We start from the raw sequence: 19,324 nt of genomic DNA, 5'->3' as shown, positions 1-19,324 counted from the left end.
AATGATACGTCACAGATTTTGTCTATTCCTAGCTTGTCAGTTGACCCAGAAATGTTGTTTATAGCATTTTTGCCTCCAGTGCAGGATCCAGTCTAGGGTCAGACACTGCATTCAGTTGTCATGTCTCTTTAGACCCATCCGAATCTGGTCTAAAACATTTTTACAGCCTTTATCTTTTATAACGTTGATTTTTGACCCCACCCCCCCCTTAATAGAATGTTCCTCTGTTTTGGGTTTGTGTGATGTTTCTTCATGATTATATTTAGTTTGTGCATTCTCAGCCGAAATGCTACATAGGGGATACTGTGTCCTTGTGGTGACACTTCTGCAGGCACATGATGTCTGTCTGAGCCTCAGTGTGACGTTAGTTTTGATCACTCGGTCAAGGAATTGTCTGATTTCTCCATTGTATAATTACTAGTTTTTCCTCCTGCAGCTGAGTGGTGCAAGGTGAGTGGTTTGTTGGGGTACACTTTAAGACCGTTGAAATATCCTACTCCTCATCAAAATTTCCCCCTTGATCTACCTTTCATTTCAAATAACTGCAGCAAAAAATAGGTTGCCTTTCTTGTTTTTAAAATACTGTAAATTGAAATGAGTGATATTGTCAGTAGTGCACCTTATTACTGAAATTTAAGAAGCATAATAATGCTCTACACTAGAAAACTGAATGCTGATAATAACAATTTCACATTTGAATTAAAAGTTCTTGGAAAGAAAAATGACTAACTTGTGTATTTATTGGCCATATCCTCTCCCTTGTCAAATGTGGGAATTTTGGCAGTTAAACAATTAAGTCACAGTCTGTGTGTTGTTTTAAAAGAAGAAGGCCACTCTGCTTGGCATGTGAAAGTAGTTTCTTTGGCTGAGAGGAGAAATTTAGTTTGAGGCTTTTGTTATGCTCCTTATTTCATTCTGTCTTTACAAAGTAGCTTGATAGCTAAAGCCTTGAAAGAAAGACTTTAAGAGAAAAAACCGTGAGACATTTGTCAAAGCAGGTATTTTTCCACTTGTCTTTAAAATGTACTGAATTGGGTTGGCCTGCTGCTGTATTGGGACAGATCAAGCAAAGAGAACTTCTTTTCCTATGTTGTTAATAGCTTGATTTCTGCATTTTTCATTTAAAAGAGCAATTGTAAGATCTAATCTAATGCATTTGGAATCTCTCTACTTTAAAACACTGAAATGTATGAGTATTTCACTGTGTTCTCACTAGGGTCAGGTATGGTTTATAAGCAGCCAGTGCACACACAGTACCTCTCTGGACAAGAACCTGTTTACAAAGCACAGATCCCTCCCCCATTCTTACTGTCGTAGAGTATGGTCAGTGAGGTGTCCTTTCACTCATACGGGTCCACTGCCGTATGTTTTCTGCCTTCCTGGTGTTAACTTTTACCTGGTTTCTTCTCTTTCCTTCCCCTGTCTTATGTGCCTGTGATCTGCAGTAGTAAATTTAGGTAAGCTCTGTGTGCTGGAGTAGCCACTAGCAGAACTTTATGAGACAAGGTCTGCTTTTAGCCTTTGGTATACTAATGAGTTTGGGGAAAAAAGAGCCACATTTTTCCTACTGATGTAGGCGTTCATCTCTTGCTTAACTATATTTTAAGTGAGAAGTCTGTGAATAAAACATGAAACCAAAATGTTAGAACTAGAAGTGACTTTGGAGATACTCTTCCAATTCCCTTTTCTTCTAGAGAAGACAGCTTCAACCCAAAGGTAGAATGACTTGCACGTGGTTATTAGTAAGTAATGTAACTGGTAATAAGACTCCTGGACCTCAACAATAGTCTTCTTTTTACCTTCTCGTTTTGCTTCAGATTTATTTTGCGCCAACCAAACAAATTCCAAAGATACCGCCTTGTGACTTTGGGTGTGCATTGATAGCTGCAGTTCCATCCACTGTCACAAAATCACCATGAATGCCAATGATCATGAATTTGTTACTAAGTGAAGATCAGTTTATGTTTTATATGCTTTTTAAGATGATGGATATGAAAACATATTTTTATTTCTCTATACAGATTTTAAAAATAATGTGACTTTGGGCAAATAACTTAACCTGTCTTTGTCTTGGTTTTCTCATCTGAGAAATGAGGATAATGCTGCTTACTTCATAGGGTTGTTATAAGAATTAAGGAAGTTAATACTGATTAATATTTACTAGGTGCTTAGAAAGTGCTTCATGTTATTCAAGTGTTTGTTAAATTTGTTAAAATAAATAGCATGATACACAATTGAGTAGTATTTTTAAAGCATCTGCTTGTTTCCTAAATTGCTGCTCTCAGTTTAGAGGCATTTTGACAGCACAGAAATAAATTCTGTTATTTAGAGCACACAACTGCCAACTGAGTGGTTTAGTCATTCAACACAAGCTTTGAAAAGTGATGATTCAGATTTGACACTAAGAAAGAAGTAGAAAATGCTTCCAAGTCTATAAAGTAGATATGCCACACAATCCATTCATCAGAGCTAACAAATGTTCATTGAACATTATGCTGTATTCAAGACTTTTTAGGATTAAAAACCTGAGGATTTGATTACCTAATTTTCAGCCATTGCAGATTAGCAGTGGCAGCTGAATTAGGGAAAGGATTGTTCATATCTGCCAGCAGTGAGAAGTACTGGTGAAGAGAAAGATGAGCATCTAAGAGAGTTCAGGGGCAGCTGAGTATACTGCCCCCTCCCTTCATTTTATCATGTGGTAGTGCTATAACTGATGATCATCATCTTAAAGTTTTACTGCCAGAAGGGCCCTTAAAGGTTATCTAATTTTACAAATGATAAAAAAAAAACCTGAAACACTACGAACACCTTAAAATCATATCCCATAGATTGTGAGAAGTTAGCCGAGTTTGTATTGCATTTTAGAAAGCTTTCTGTGCAAGCTGTATTAAACGTTTTGGTACCTAAAAGCTTTAGCCACAATTTCTGGCTGCTTCATTAGATATAGCACCTTTTCCTAGTGATACCAAGCAAATGAGGCATTATCTCATACAGACCTCTCCTCAGATATTAATTAAAGCCTGTATTACAATGCACAGTGGCAATCTTTAAGAAAAATATAATCAAGCACTGTTGAGCTATGTGACCTTGCTTAGGACTTTATACCTTGTCCTATAAAATGGCAGTGATATGCCTCCCTTTATGTCATTCTAGGTTTTTTAATTGTAAATAAATTGTAAATACACAAAACATAAAATTTGCCATCTTAACTTTTTAAATGTGCAGTTCAGTAGTATTAAGTATATTCACATTATTGTGTAACCATCACCACCAACCATCTATAAAACTTCCTAAGCTGGAATTCCATACTCACTAAGCAATAATGCCCTGTTTCCTCCTCTCTCCCTAGCCTGTGGTGACACCGTTTTACTTCCCATCTTTATGAATGTAACAGTAGGTTCCTTACATAAGTCGAATCATGGAGTATTTATCTTTTTGTGTGTGTTTGTGTGTGACTGGCTTATTTCACTTAGCGTAATGTCCTTTAGGTTCATCCACATTGTAGCATGAATAAGGTCTTTAAGGCTGAATAATATTATATTGTAGGAATAGACCACACTTTATCTATCTGTTCATCTGCCGATAGACACTTGGGTTGCTTCCACCTTTTGGCTCTCATGAATAGTACTGCTATGGGCATGGATGTGCAAGTGTCTCTTCAAGTTCCTACTTTCAGTTCTTTTGGGTATCTACCCAGAACTGGCATTGCTGGATCATGTGGTAATTCTGTTTCAAAATTTTTGAGGAACTGCCTTACGGTTTTTCTGTAGCAATAGTACAATTTTACATTTCCACCAGCAGCGCACCAAGTTTCCAGTTTCTTCAGATCCTCACAAACACTCTTTGGTTTTTGGGTTTTTGTTTGTTTGTTGTTAGTAGCCATCCTTATGGATGTGAGGGGGTATCTCTTATAGTTTTTGATTTGCATTTCCCTAATGATTAGTGATGTTGAGTATCTTTTCATGTGCTTATTAGCTATTTCTTTGCTAAGGAGATATTCTTCCCCTTTAGAGAAAAGTTTATTCACGTCCTTTGCCCATTTTGTTTTTCATTTTGCTATGACTTTTAAGAGCCGTTTTAGGTTCACAGCATAATTGAGGGTAAGGTACTGAGATTTCCCATATACCTTCTATTCCTGCACTCTCAGCCTCACCCGTTAGCAACATCCCACACCAGAGTGCTACATTAGCTACAACTGATACCCTTACACTGACACATCATAATTACCCTAAGTCTGGTGGTTTATATTATGGTTCACTCTTTGTGTTGTACATTCTCTGGGTTTGGACAAATGTATAATGACATGCATGCATCATTATGGTATCATGCAGAGTACTTGTACTGCCTAAAAATCCTCTGTGCTCTGCTTATTCATCCCTCTCCACCTCTCCAACTTCTGACAACCACTGATCTTCTTACTGTTTTCATAGTTTTGACCTTTTCATAATATCGTATTGTCGGAATGATACAGTATGTAGTCTTTCCAGATTGGGTCTTTCACTTAAATATGCATTTAAAGTTCCTCCATGTCTTTTTGTAGTTGGTAGCTCATTTCTTTTTAGTGCTGAATAATATTATATTGTACTACAGGTCTATCCGTTCACTTACTGAAGAGCATCTTGGTTGCTTTGAAGTTTTAGCAATTATAAATAAAGATGCTATTAGCATTTAATGTGTGAGTTTTTGTGTGGACTTAAGTTTTCAAGTCTTTTGGGTAAAAACCAAGGAATATGATTTCTGGATTGTATGATAAGAACATGTTTGGGTTTGTAGGAAAGTGCCAAACTGTCTTCCACAGTGGCATTTTGCATTCACACCAGCAATGAGCGAGAGTTCCTCTTGCTCCAGATCCTCACCAGCATTTGGTGTCATCAGAATATACCAGATTTGGGCCACTGTAATTGGTGTGCAGTGATATCTCACTGTTTTAATTTGCATTTCCCCGATGACATATGATGTGGAACATCTTTTCAAATGCTTTTTTGCCATTCGTGTATCTTCTTTGGAGAGGTATCTGTTAAGTTCTTCGACTCATGTTTTAATTGGATTGTTTGTTTTCATATTTTTGAGTTTTAACAGTTCTTTGTGTATTTTGGATAACAGTCCTTTATTCAGTGTGTCTTTTACAAATACTTTCTCCTGCTTTGTGGCTTGTCTTTTAACTCTCTTGACATTGTCTTTTGCAGAGCTGAAGTTTTTAATGAAATTATGTTATTATTTCTGTCATTCTTGCCTTTGGTGTTACCTTTGCCCATTTTTTAACCAGGTTATATGTATATATTTTTTGTTGTATCATGACTAGTTTTGATATGTGTAGTTTTGATATCATGATTTGATTTTCATGTATAAATCATACATGTGAAATTCTGAGAATTATAATGTCTGATATATATAAATAATGATTATGGTTGTGTTACCATTTTTTCTGAGGTCAGCCCAATCTGCACTGAACAGGAGGGGAAAAGTAGAACACTTCTGGAGTTATGTAGAGGAAATTAACTTGTAAAGTTTGAATTCATTGTGCTCTGGACTTGTAGACAATTTTGGAATTCTTGTGTGGCTAGCTCAACAGCTGGCCAATATTAGGGCCTTGAAAACAGTCCTGTTTAACCAGTCCCTTGTTGAAACATTTTATAATCCTGGGCTGTTTACCTAATAAGTAAGAGTCAGGTCAGCTGAGAAATTAGTATTTGTCCAATAAAATGTATAAGTATATAAACATATAAAATCAGCATTAGTTGTGACTCAGATACACCTATATTTCACAATTGCAGTCGAAATAAAGAATATGACAAGATAGGTGGAAGACCCGTTAGGAGAGAATTATGATACTTCACTGAAGGATTTGGATGTTTGAGTAGCCAGATCTTGTGCCTGGGTGGAGAGACTTGGTTAAATACCAAGAGTTGATAAAGGACAGTCAGTATTTTAACAGAATTACTAATTTCTAGAGTTTATTTCAAATGTGAGAGATGAATCTCATTTCAAAACATTCCAAATTCTTGATCTGCTATAAAGAATAATACATAGGATAAGGTACAGTAATTCATGTAGGCTAACTAGAAATAAACAGGATAGTGGAGAAGAATGAAGGACTCAGATGTAAAACTGTCCCTGTGTGGAATTCGGCAGATCACTTCTAACTGGTTAGGAAAATGTGGATTTTTAAATGAGGAGTAAGATGATTCTCAGTTCTCCAGTTGTAAAAAGGAACTTTCTTGCACTATATAATCAAATTCCAAATGGATGTACATTTTAAATTTTAAAATACAGATATATTAGAAGACATTTGATTTTAGTCTTATGACAGGAAGTTCATAAACCAAAAAGAGAACAGAATTCGTTACATAAAAGGAAGACCATTTATATGACAAACCATTTTATAAGCCTTGTTAAAAGACTGATTCAGAACAGCAACAGTGAATTTTAACAGTTATTGGCAAAATAATTTAAATACTAGAAATGAAAAACTTTGAACTTTTACTTCTAATTTACTTCTACTTTGTAAAAATGTATGTATAGATGGGGAAATTAATAAATTTTTATATGTGGTTGTACATTATTTCTTAAATTTAAGGAAACATGTAAAAAATTACCTTAGTTTCAAAAAGATGATTAATGGAAGAATATGTCTGAATGAACAAAATCACACACCTCTTCAAGATTTATGTCTGTCAGGAATGTTTTCATAAGGCAGATTGTTATCATCACTAAAAAGTTAGTTGTTTACTAAGATGAGTACAGCAGCAATGTTGATATCAAAGGTTATGCAGTGTTATATGTTTTAATAAAAATCAATTAGTCTAACTTCAGATGTTTTCCTTCATTCAGTCAGGTCAGTTCAGTGAAGATATGATACCCACAGTGGGCTTCAACATGAGGAAAGTAACTAAAGGTAACGTCACAATAAAGGTACGTCAGCTTCTTGCCATACTCAATTTAAACTTTTAGCATATACAGCTAGGAATTTTTCTGTTTGTTTCTTTGCTTTTTACATGAGTATGTGCAGTTCTTAACTAATGAATGGGCATGTTCCAAAAGAATGTAAATCAATTGTTCTTCTTTCTTTCTTTCTCTAGTAGATCAAAATATGTAAGTGTTGAAATGTTGTTAAGTGCCCATAGAAAACAGATGGGTTGGCAGAAGTAATATTTGGGATTTAAGTATTCCTAGAAAATAAAAATCCCATCTTCAGGGTATTTGGAATGTGATACTACATTACTTCACAAATAATATTTTGTATTGAAAGATAATAGTTTATTATTTATAATGAATATTGATAATTTAATATTATGTTTGTGGTAGAAAATATGGTAACCCAGTTTTCCCTTTCATTACTACTAAGCCCTAAAATTAAGGCTATAAAATAGGAAAAAGTTAACTAGTTTAACATACTTTTGTTTTTAGAATAAGTTTGATAGGTTTGAATCAGGGTCTGTTTATTAGGGGCCTTATTTTATTTTATTTTAATTTATTTTACTTTTTGTTCGGTAGCCGATAGGAGTTTACTTCTGTAGCCTGAAACTTTATGGCCATTTCACCCAATTCTAGTGGCTCACTGGAGCTGTGTACTGAATTCTGTCTGTAGCTTTGTCTAATGAAGCTTCAGATTTTTCATGTGTGTCTCTTCATATATGTTTCCCAGGTCTCTAGCAAAATTGGACGCCTCTTGGAGATAAATACCATGACTTAAGACTTTTACGTAGCTGTACAGAGTATCCATAATAATGAAATCATTGTGGGTAGTGGCTTTCATATGAATAAAATAATTTTATATAAGAAAAGCACTTAGGTAGGAATGTTTTCTATGTTGTTTACAGAATAATTAAACACGATTAGGCATTAATACATACCCAATCCGATAATTAAACTTAAATAGATTCTGAATGAACAGTTGTTTTCTGTCTTGGGATTCAAATCTGGATGATGCATGATTCTGCAGATTCTAAAAGTATTGTCTTAAAAAATATTTTTTCATCACTGGAAATTTACTGGTTAACAGGCAAAGTATTGCACAAAAACTAAATCTTCACTCAGGCAGCACTTGTTAGATCTAGTGTAAATATATTAAATATGAACTTCAAGTTTATAAGTGGTCCCAAGAACTTGCAGATTAAGAACTGTTTGAGCTCAAGTTTTCAGGAGCAGTTTGTCTCTAACATTGTGGAAATGAGCACATCTTCCTGATGTCTCCCCTTCTCCTGCTACTTCTTTCTTCAATGTATTATTAGAAATATCTTTATTAAGAATTATGTGTCTTGATTTGAAGATTTGGGACATAGGAGGACAGCCCCGCTTCCGGAGCATGTGGGAACGGTACTGCAGAGGAGTCAACGCCATCGTGTAAGCTGTGCTCCCCCACCGCTCGTCAGTTTAGGTTTCAAGGGAAAAAGTTGTTTTTCATATTTTTTAAAGATCAATTTTTACTTGATAACAGTCTTTCTTAGATATTTTCTTAGTGTAATCACTTTGAAGAATGAGAGTTTTATTTCTGTTTTTTGTTTGTTCATGCAGCTAAGAGCTAAGGGATATGTTTTACTATCATGTATTAGCCCCCTAAGGACAGTCTGTGTATCTGTACTGATTTTATTGAATATAGTTGATTTACAGGTTTGTATTAGTTTAGGGGTGCAGTATAGGGATTCAGTATTTTGCAGATACATTCCATTATAGGTTATTAGAAGATAATGGGTGTAATTCCCTGTGCTAGACAGTGTATCCTTGTTGCTTATCTCCTTTATACATAGTAGTCTGTAGAACAGTCTATTGAAAAGCATTTTTGGGTGCTGACCTTTTTTTAATCTAGGGCTTTATTTTGATTAAGAGTTTTAACAGTGTAAATTAAGAAAATTTAAAAATCTATTGTGGTCATCAAAGAATATGGAGGAGTCATACTGAGATCCCTTTATTATTTTTTTAAAGTTACATGATAGATGCTGCAGATCGTGAAAAGATAGAAGCCTCTCGAAATGAACTACATAATCTTCTAGATAAACCACAGTTACAAGGAATTCCAGTAAGTATGGAGTGCTGGTTAATTTTTTATTATATGACTATAATACTTATATTATTAAAATTATATAATTATATTAGTTATGTTTGAAATCAGTAAAATATTTCCTATTTTTAAAGCCTAGAAGGCTTGTTTTACTCAGTATCTGCCACATGTTGGGCAGTGTGCTATTTATTTATTTCTTAACCAGCTATTAAAATGTATATAGTAGGAGCAGTGGTCAGTCCTGGAGAAATAGTCATGAACAGAGACGAATAGAAACATGCTCCCTGCTGTTGTGGAGCTCTCAGGGTTAAGTAGGAAACTAGGTGGGTGATACGGAATCCCTTGAACAGTACAGCTGTGGTAAGCGCTACGAAGGAGAGGCTGGGGCTACTGGATCGTAAGGGGGAGGTGTGATCTACTTTGAGGGAAGAAAGAAGGGTTCCCTGAGGAAGTGCTGCTTGAGCTGAGATATGAGGGACGTGTAGGCATATGAGAGGAGTGACAGTTGGAGGAAAAGAGAGTTGCAGGCAAAGCTGTTTGGTAGGAGGAAGTAGGGCGCGGAGAGGAGGCGGTCTGTGGGGCGCAGGGCAGAGGGGGAGGCTGGGTGGAGGTGGTGAGCCCTGCGGCAGCCGGGACCCTGGAGGAGGCTGGGCTGGGCTGGGCTGTGGGCAGTCGCTGTGGGGTTTCACGTGGTCAGATTTATTATTTAAATCACTCTGATTTCAGTGTAAGAACAGATTGAAGGGGGATTATAAGGAGGACAGTTTTAGGAAACTGTTGAAGTTGTCCTGGCAAAATAGAGTACCATGGATTGGGGTAGCCATAGACAAGACTGTGAAAAGGAAACAGATTTGAAGGGTATTTAGGAAGACAGTCCACTAGACTTGGTAATGTATTAGAAGGGAAGATGTAAAGAATGATTCCTTGTTCCTGGCTCATGTAGTCTTATATAATTAGGTGCCGTTTGTTGAGCTAGAGAGTGCTGGAAAAGGACCAGGCTTTATCCTCACGGCACGTTCACAAGTGTCAGGTACTTGAGGTGTGTTATCTCAGTTAACCTTCACAATGTACTAGGGTTGTCATCCCTCCTCCGTAACGGTTGTTACTCAATCAGGATAGCATGGCTGTTAGTCTGTTGCACTAGAACTATCCGTGTCTTTCTGACTTCAAAGCCTACTCTTTTTCTTCTATATTAAAAACTAGTTTTATATACCATAAGTTAAAAAAATCAGTCTTGGTCACCACAAGAGTTCTTGGTTGCAAGCGATAGAAAGCTGATTTAAATAGAAAAGAATTCTTTGAAAGGATATTGGGTAGCTCACAGAGTCTCTGAGAAGGCTGCCAATAACCATGTTCAGAAAATCGGCTGGAACAAGGGAAGCTAAACAGCTGCTAGGACCGCATCCAGACTTAAACACTGTAGAGTGAGTCTGGTGACCCCATGTGATTTCCGAACACCAGACACAGTTGCTCTGATGGGGAGTATGTCCCTTCCTTATCAGAACGGGTTCTCTGTCCCTGCTTTCTAGCAATACTGGCTCTGCATTGAGTTTTCGTTGATCCTTGGACATTATTTGTCCATTTTCTAGCAGAAAGGAAAGCTGGAAAAGAAATTATCTACAGAAGCAAGTAGCTTTATTGGGAGGCAGGTTCATAAGGTGGGAGATTTCATAAATGTAGGAAGAGGCTAAGATACTAGGCAACCCTAAAACTGACAGCTGATCACATATCACCATGATGTATTTTTTAATGCTCAGACAGGTCCAGCTTGAGAACCTGGGGTGACTTAAATAAGAGTGTGGAGAAGGGAGAGTTGGGGAAGGGAGGATGGCTGACCAAAGGTACTGAGATTTGGCTTTTGGCTTTCTGACTCCCTGTGGTTTAGCATTCCCCTGTGAGCTCCCAGTGCCCCTTGCTCTCTGTGCCTCTGTTCTTGGGCTCTTCATCCTTTGTGTGAAATGAGAGTCTAGGGCCTATGAGTAGAATCAGTCACAGTGTCTAGAGTCGGGTGGGGGCGGGGAGTGCATTGTGTGAAAGAAGTAGGTGTGACAAGTGTTTGACCAGATGTTGCGGTAGACTTGGTGTGTACTTCGCTGGGATTGGTCAAAGATAGAAGTCCTTAGAAAACATTGACTTAGAGTAAGGATGTTATCAGATGCGTTATATGGACTCACATTTTTTGCTTTTTGTAAGGCAGAAAGGATCTACCTGGGAAAGACAGAGTGGTAACTGGGAAGCCCATCTCTGCTTTCCTCTCTTTTCAATGCACATCTAGTGATCAGATGACTTTTATTCTGAGTTTATGGCTTCTCTGTTTTTCCTGATCCCCAGACTTATCCATTGTTTTAGATTATTTATACATGATATTTTATAGGATGGATGTAGAATTTTAAAGGCTATTTCAATGTTCACTGTTAGATGAATGACTAACAGATAAAAATGGTTGAAAATCATTCCTCCACCCTTGGCTATTCAGATCACATTCACATTTTGGTAAAGATTTATTAGGAAATAGCAGAATGTATACCATACACTTAGAATATTTTAAATAGAACTTGGCAGCTACATGTTGAATTAAGGACGTCCGCCTGGTAGAAGTTAAAGTAAATGCTAATTTGAATGACTGAATGAATGAGGCCACCAGTCACATAAATATGCCTTAATATTATGGCTTGAGGTAACATCCTTATTTTAATGTCTCCAGGTATGAATATGATATGCTTCTGTGACATTGTCTTACATAAAAGTTTATTCTCAATATCTTTTCTTTTTACAGGTACTAGTACTTGGAAACAAGAGAGATCTTCCTAATGCCTTGGATGAGAAACAGCTAATTGAAAAAATGTATGTCTTCAGAATGAATGATGGTTTTTTAAAAAAAATTTAGTTCTTATTGCTACATTATTCAGTAATGATTATGGCCATGTTTTGGGGTAGATAAACTTGACATACTAGACAAGTGAGCCTGTAAAATTTAGTAGTAGTAAATTTCTTTAGTGTAGTAATTAAAAAAAGTAAAATTGAGCAAAGAGTGATAAAATGATAGTTGTTTTAAGCACAGACTTATTTTCTTCTGCTTTTCATAGGAATCTGTCTGCTATTCAGGATAGAGAAATTTGCTGCTATTCAATTTCTTGCAAAGAAAAGGATAATATAGGTAAGAAATGACTGGTGTTTGTGGAAGAAGTGGGTACCATTAGAAGGGGTGTCTCATGCTTTTTACTACTTACTATCTCCATTTCTGTTTAAGTGATTTCCCTTATAAAGTACTGTTGCTTTTGCCTCAGGAAAAAGAGTAGACATTATACCTTTTATAACAAATACAACATCCTGAATCTGCTCTGTGCTATTTAAAGAAGTAAATGCAATAAAGACATGAAGTTAATAAGCACTGTGATCGATTTATTGTATTAATTTTTGCAGAGCTAGTATCCAGCTGTGCTTTATAACAGAATGATGTTTTTGAAATAAGACTTTACAAAAATTGGTCTATAGGCACTGTAAAAAATTTTCATTTATCAAACCAGTGTATTACTGCAATATGTTAGTACTCTCTTGGAAGTATAAGCCAAAAATACCCTTTATCTACTTAATGTCTGTATTAATTTCCTAGGACTGCCATAAGTCCTACAAACTGAGTGTCTTAAAATCAGCAGAAATTTCTTCTCTCAAGTTTAGGAGTCTAGAAGTTTGAGATCAGAGTGTCAGCAGGGCCCTGGTCTCTCTGAAGGCTCTAGGGGAGGACCCTCCCTGCCTGTTCCTAGCTTGTGGCCAGCCGGCCGTGGCCTCCCTGGGTTGTAGATGCTTCACTGCATTCTCTGCCCCTGGCTTTACATGGCCTTCTCCTCTTGTGCACGTCTGTGTGTCTGTCTTCTCTTGTAAAGACACATGTTATTGGGTTAGGGCCGACCCTAATCCAGTATAACCTCATCTTAAATCTGCAAAGACCTTATTTCTAAATAAATTCTGAGGTTCCAGGTGGATGTGAATTTTTAGGGGACACCATTCAGTCCAGTACAGTATCCTTGAAGAGTAAGTATGTCTGACTCAACTTTAGTCTCTTAGATAATTTGGTGAAGGATTATTTAGTAAAAGTGGATTAGTGTGAAGAGGGTCAAAAGGTTAAAAAAAAAAAAAGATAAACAGAAGTGTTTGACAAGGTAAAAGGCTATCCAACATGTTAGCTGCTTGAGTGGAAAGACCCGTAACAGTGCAGTAAATTATACTCACTGGTAAAAGATTCCTTCATGACAAAAGCTTCTCAAGCTAAGTCTTGTCTGGCATGCCAGGCTCAGCCAAAGTCTGAAAGGAGAGTTAATGCTATGCCTTGAAACAGTTGGGTAGGAACCTAGGGATTTTCATGGCTCCTTCACTTCTCCCAGTTGGGTGGTCACTGGTGAAAAAAAATCTCTCTCAGGTCATTATAGAAAAAGAGGCTATCCATCAGTGCTGCTTAGTGGCTGGAGATAGCCTGGGCTTTGGCGTAAGGCAGCCTCAGGCTGGAACACTTGGTTCTGAGTGACTTTCTGACTGGCCTTCGACAAAGAGCTTCAACTCCCTGATCTCCGGTTTTTGCTCATCTATTAAGCGGGGATAATGGCAACAGCCTCAGAGCTCCCTTATGAGAGGGAGTGAGAAATGAACTGCACAGTGTCTGACATGGTGGATATCACACGGGTGTATTCATTTTGTACTGCTGCTGTCAGAAGCCTGTCACTGATCTTACTGAGCTAAAATCAAGGACTAAAATTACAGTTGTGCTCCTTCAGGAAGCACTTTTTTTTTTTTTTTTTTTTTTTTTTGCTGGGAGGAAGCAGCTGGGTTTACTTACTAATTTTTCTCATTGAGGTCCTGAGGATTGAACCCAGGAGCTTGTGCATGCTGGGCGTGTGCTCTGCCACTGAGCTGTGCCCTCGTCCTACAGTCACTCTCCTTCTGGGTACTCTAGGGGAGAATCCATTCCCTTGCCTTTTTCAGCTCCTAGAGACTGCCTGCATTCTTGGCTCATGGCTCCTTCCCTCTCTTCAAATTCTCTGACTGTTCTTTGATAGTCATAACTTCAATTAAAAAATATTTTGGGATACAATGTAATAAATCAGTAGTGCCCAAACTACTGCGTTTAGAAGGTATTCTGACATTTTTTCTTTAGCCTTCATGCAGTATGGGTCTTCATCATACTTAACTTTTCTCCCAAGTCAGTTCCAGTCTGTATCTCAGCTCCTTCCCCAGTCCCCTCAAACGTGCTCCAGTGAGCTTACAGTAGGCTGATACTGGGCTTTCTTTAAAGACCACCCAGAAGAATCTGAGCCCAGTACTTTGCTGATGGACACAAACTTCCTCTATTAAATGGAGAGAATAAGTGGCTTGCTACATTGGGAGCATCCAGTTAATCTGAGAACAGACCATTCAACACTTAGGGTTGCTTAGAGTTCATTTTAAATGTTTTTCTTATGTTGCGGGGAACTCTTGTTAAATTTTAAGTGTGTCCCCAAGAGAACATTTACTTATACACCACTAGTTCTCACTGAGGGATTTTTTTCCCCCAGGAGACATTTGACAGTGTCTGGAGACATTTTTGGTTGTCTTAATGAGAGTGATGCTGGTCTCTAGTGAGTAGAGACCAGGGGTGTTCTACACATTCCATAGCCTCCACAGCTAAGAATTCTTCAGCCTAAAATGTCAGTAGCAGTGAGGCTGGGGAACCCTGTTCTACACTAGTTATAATTTTTAGTACATTGTACTGTTCTGTAAATCTGTTACTCCTTTCTGTTTTCTCTGGTATTTTCTAAAATATGGGGGGGGAGTGTTGGAAAGGAGGAAAAAAATCCTTTGTTTTACCACTATGACAAACTAGCCTTGATAGTTTCCTGAAAAAATCTTGTGAGCTCATTTATACAGCATGTACAGGAGAGCTGGTGAGAACTTCTTTTGCTGTTTGAGGCTGATCTTCATAGTTTGCAGTGGAGCCCCGCGGTCACCAGGCTGTGATTGTAGAACTCCTGGTTCACTTAATATTATCAAGCCCAGGGAAACGAATCCACCCTTAACTAGACTCAAAATGAGTTTGTAAAGCCTATTTATTTGTAGAAGAAATACAACTAACAGCCAAGTCAATTAAACTTCTTGGGTGATGAAGTATCAGAAAACCCTCCTTAATTTCAGCCTTTATAACATATTTTAGTACCAAATTTATGAATTTACTAAATTGCTCCAAGATGTATTTCAGTGCACGTGGGTTGTGTGTTACACATGAGGTACCTTAGTTTCATTAGTAATTTGTCCTCAGACTACACTTAGAACAGATTGCTTCAGGGAAGATGATCATTGCAAAGATGGCTCATACTTATGGCCCTTTTTGTCATGGAAGATGACTCTTCATTCATCTGAATATCTTATTTCTTTTTTGCCTTTTAATCTAGTCTTAAGAATTCATCTGTGTTTAGGTTGACTTATGTCAAGTGCCCACAAGTTTTTGTTTGTTTGTTTTTTTAAGTGAATTTCTTAAATATTTAAACTTAGTCATTTCAGTTTCAGATTTACCTTTTCCTCCATTCAGTTCAAATGAGTGTGGCTTTGCTGGTAAACTACACACTGCTGCCCTCCTTCTTAAGTGTAAATGACACTGCTTTAGCAGTCAGGTTAAATCTTTGTTTCCACAACTCTGAACAGGACATGTCTGTTCAGATCTCAGCTCTAGGCTATTCTTTACGTAATGTTTGGCTTACAGTTAGCATGTTAGCTGGGGAACTGGGAGATTGAATGGAGAATAGAGTGCCGCTTGTACTAGGCGCTCCCCTGCCCTTTATGTGGATAACACGTGAACGAATTCAGGGACAGTTGTTGAGTGTTTTGACTTAGCTGCCTTCTCCTGTCCATCTCAGTGTTTTTCTGGGTTAGTCTCGGCCATGGTAGCTTCAGCTGCCCCCTCTCCAATGGTATCTTCCAGTCTCCACCTTGTCCTCAGCTCCGCACAGCTGAAACCACTTGCTGGGTATCTCCTTGTGTTGCCTTCTGCCCTCACATTTGATGTGCTTACTGCTAAATTCTTAGCTTCTTACCTTTGTTTATTCTTTTGCTTTTGCTGTTTGTTTTGCCTGAAATTCTGTGGGGCCATCCTCCAGACCCAAATGGTTACTTGTATGTTTTCCATCTCTTACACTAAAAGTTCCTTGAGGGCAGAGACAGTTTCTCCCACCTTTTTGCATTCCTGGAACTGCACATACAATACTTACAGGCCATCAGAAAATTTTTGAATGACTAAAAGAAGGCACAAGCTGTTCTGTCCACAGTCTAACTTTTAAATCAGAGACTCTTCAGTCCCTGGTGTTCCCAGATTGATCTCTGGAAGCTGAGATAGTGAAGGACAGTGGTACAGATGCAGTTATCTATTTAAGGAGAGTAGCACAGGGGCAGAAAAGACGAGGACAGGCGGAGCACAGCACGTGCTTTGAAGTTAGCTACCTTTTAAACATTGTGTCTGGTATTTAGTTCCTTAACTTTGGAATCTTAACACCTTCACTTTTTTTCCCCTCCATCTTTAGATATCACACTTCAGTGGCTTATTCAACATTCAAAATCTAGAAGAAGCTGAAGCATCTCCTGAAGTCTTCCAGTCCTTCCTGGCTATAATCCTAGAATTACTGTCCGTTCCTCTGAAGTACTTCCCAGAATACGGTCCTTCCTAAACCCCAGAAATTGCCTTTTTCAGAGTTTATTTCTCATGTGCACTGCTGAAGATGTGTATTCCTAATCCTTCATAAAGAATCAACTAGAGTTGTCATGATAAAGTCAGCACACACAAAAAGGCTTCTTATATGTACTTGTCTTAAACAGTGTGTAGAGCTTTTTTTAAAAAACACACTTTTGACCATCTTAACTCAAGAAAATTGCATATTTCTGTTCTGGTCTTTCTGGGCCAGGTTTTTATATTGGTTTTCAGTAATGTCTATCTATGATATTTCATTATAGATTCCAGTAGCTTAATACTGATACTGACTTGATACAGCATGAAGTTTCTAGTGCCGCACACAGTATTTAGAAAACTTTTAGCTTGACTCATGTGGGATATGAACATAAATATTACATATCTCACAAATGCATGTGAAATGTTTAATTACACCTTAGGAATTTAAAATATGGTCAGCAAAGAGTGAGCAGAGGCACCAGATCAATGTTGTTATTGGTTCTTTACTCTGGTGAGATCTTACACAATGAATTTTAAAAACATTCTGCTTTCTGAAAATTCATTATCACCAGACAGCAGCTGGGGATATGGGAGGAACTGAGGCATGCTGTTTTGTATCTGTCCAGATCATTACTTCTATATATTTTTTTCTTTTTTTTCTTCTTTCCTGGTTCAACACACTTTTTTAAGGGGTTGGGAATTGAAGATTTTTCTCAAAAGCTTTCATGAATTTAGAGCATTCCAGCCAATATAATAAAACGTGTTAAGAATGTCATACTATTCAAACACCTGTTTGTTCTTTCTCCCTCCAGTCATTAAACCAGTGCTGCTGCATGACACTGTAACTCTTGACTTTTTATATCCAGTCATAAAGTTGACTTTCAGCACAATAGATACTTACAAACAAATAAAAATTCTTATTTTTCTCTCTTACTGATGTACAGTTTGGCACTCTTTTGTCCGGTGCCATTAGACATCTCGATTATTGTGACAACTCTAGACCTGCCTGCTTTATCTGATGTAATCATGCACACCACCTACAGGTTGTTTAATAATCACACAGAGAACTGAGGAACTGATGCTGTCTGTTGTTTGCTTCTGTGATACAGAGATGTGTAAAAACTTACATGAACATGTTTTATAGTTTAGTGATCTCCATATACATAAAGGGACATATTAATACTGGTTCACTTGTAAATTGTAATTCACACAGACCATGTAGTAGCTATAACTGTGGTACACCTGCTTCTGTGTTGCCTCACACCGTGTGTGATCTTTGTTTCTTCTGTTAAGCAGCACTCATGTAGACAAGTGCATTTCCAAGTGCATTGAGCACTCAGAGTGCAAGTCGACAGTTAGTTATTTTAATGAATACCAGTTTTAATTTATAGACTGCCATGGCCTTAACAATATTCTGTACAAAAGACTGTGCCATGTTGCACAGACACTACTTGCTTTTCTCCATTCACATTTTTATGAATAGAATCTCAGCTTTTAAAATTCTGTTGTTATTCTTTGAAGCATGTTGCATACTTCCCTGATGGGATGGATGGTTCTGTAAATGAAGGGGTATTAAACTTGCTACTGTACTTTCAGCACCATTAATGGTCACTGTGAACCATTACAAAGAATGTGGCGATTTGCTTGTGCCTAAAAGGAGGAATCAGAACTAGAATGTGTGACTATGTGGGGACCGCATAGTTTTGTTAATTGACCTACAGCGAAATGTGTTTGTGTGTCTTTTCATTGCTTCTAGCATTTCAAGACATCCAAACACCACTACCAACATTTTCCTGTGCATTAACCTCTGCATGTGAAACAACAGTTACTGAACTTTGTAAATACGTGAATTTTTTATTTAGGTGGATGCATTTTTTTTTGTCTGTTTACTGCTCTTCTCAGCTTTATTCAATAAACTTGCATTTTGAGGGTTGTATTGACAGTTTTAACTTAAAATGTGCATCATGATGGCAGGTGCTGACTTTTTTAGAAGGGGATTTAAAGAAAATTACCATGAGCAGGGTCCGTAGACCATGTGCTGGAATCAGCTCAGCTCTCAAAGAATTGGGTCTGTGGGCTAGTTATAAAATAGAATAAACTTTTAAATATCCACAGAATTGATACTGCGATTTTTGGGGGGAGGTGGTGGTGGTGGAAGAAATGCTACTACTTGTAAACTGTCATAATACACCAAACTTAGGACTTTTTTTAATAAGTGACAAGAGCTAGTTAAAGCATTTTGTAATCTAGCTGTTTTAAAAATCATAACAAAGCTATTAATAAACTGAAATTACAAGACATGTCTATTTTCTGGCTTCATTTCCAGGATGACAAGATTTAAAATATTAAACATGTGGTGGTTTTCCCTCAGAGGCACACTTTTAAAGTAAAGCATTTGGCCTGTTTTGTTTAGTATGTTCTTTTTTATACAATGAAAGTGAGCATTTCTCCCATCACAGCTGCTGGGGACATGATTTTATGTCATTTTACTCAGAGAAGTTCAGCTTGGCTTTTCCTCCACATCCACACTGTCATTCTGTGCAGCCAAGCCTTGTTGGCCAATTGGACGTGTGATTGAGCATTTCTGGGACAGAAGTACCTGGGATATCAAGTTTAAATTCATTGAATTGGTGGAGCCA

General features: G+C 37.5%; 1 protein-coding gene across 1 annotated transcript in view; it reads left to right on the top strand.

The window, feature by feature from the left end:
• The window catches only part of ARL8B (ADP ribosylation factor like GTPase 8B), a 47,363-nt gene extending 28,378 nt beyond the window's left edge, over positions 1-18,985 (top strand). The window contains 6 exon segments of the mRNA XM_010984989.3: positions 6,835-6,915; positions 8,273-8,346; positions 8,926-9,019; positions 11,778-11,845; positions 12,088-12,158; positions 16,543-18,985. Of these exon segments, the coding sequence (XP_010983291.3) occupies positions 6,835-6,915; positions 8,273-8,346; positions 8,926-9,019; positions 11,778-11,845; positions 12,088-12,158; positions 16,543-16,592 (438 nt within the window). The 3' untranslated portion in view covers positions 16,593-18,985.
• The last annotated feature ends 339 nt before the right edge of the window (positions 18,986-19,324 follow it).

Source organism: Camelus dromedarius, chromosome 17, assembly GCF_036321535.1.
Source record: "Camelus dromedarius isolate mCamDro1 chromosome 17, mCamDro1.pat, whole genome shotgun sequence".
NCBI classification, from domain to species: Eukaryota; Metazoa; Chordata; class Mammalia; order Artiodactyla; family Camelidae; genus Camelus; species Camelus dromedarius.
The sequence above is the reverse complement of the archived record's forward strand: the minus strand, read 5'-3'. Positions and strand labels throughout refer to the sequence as shown.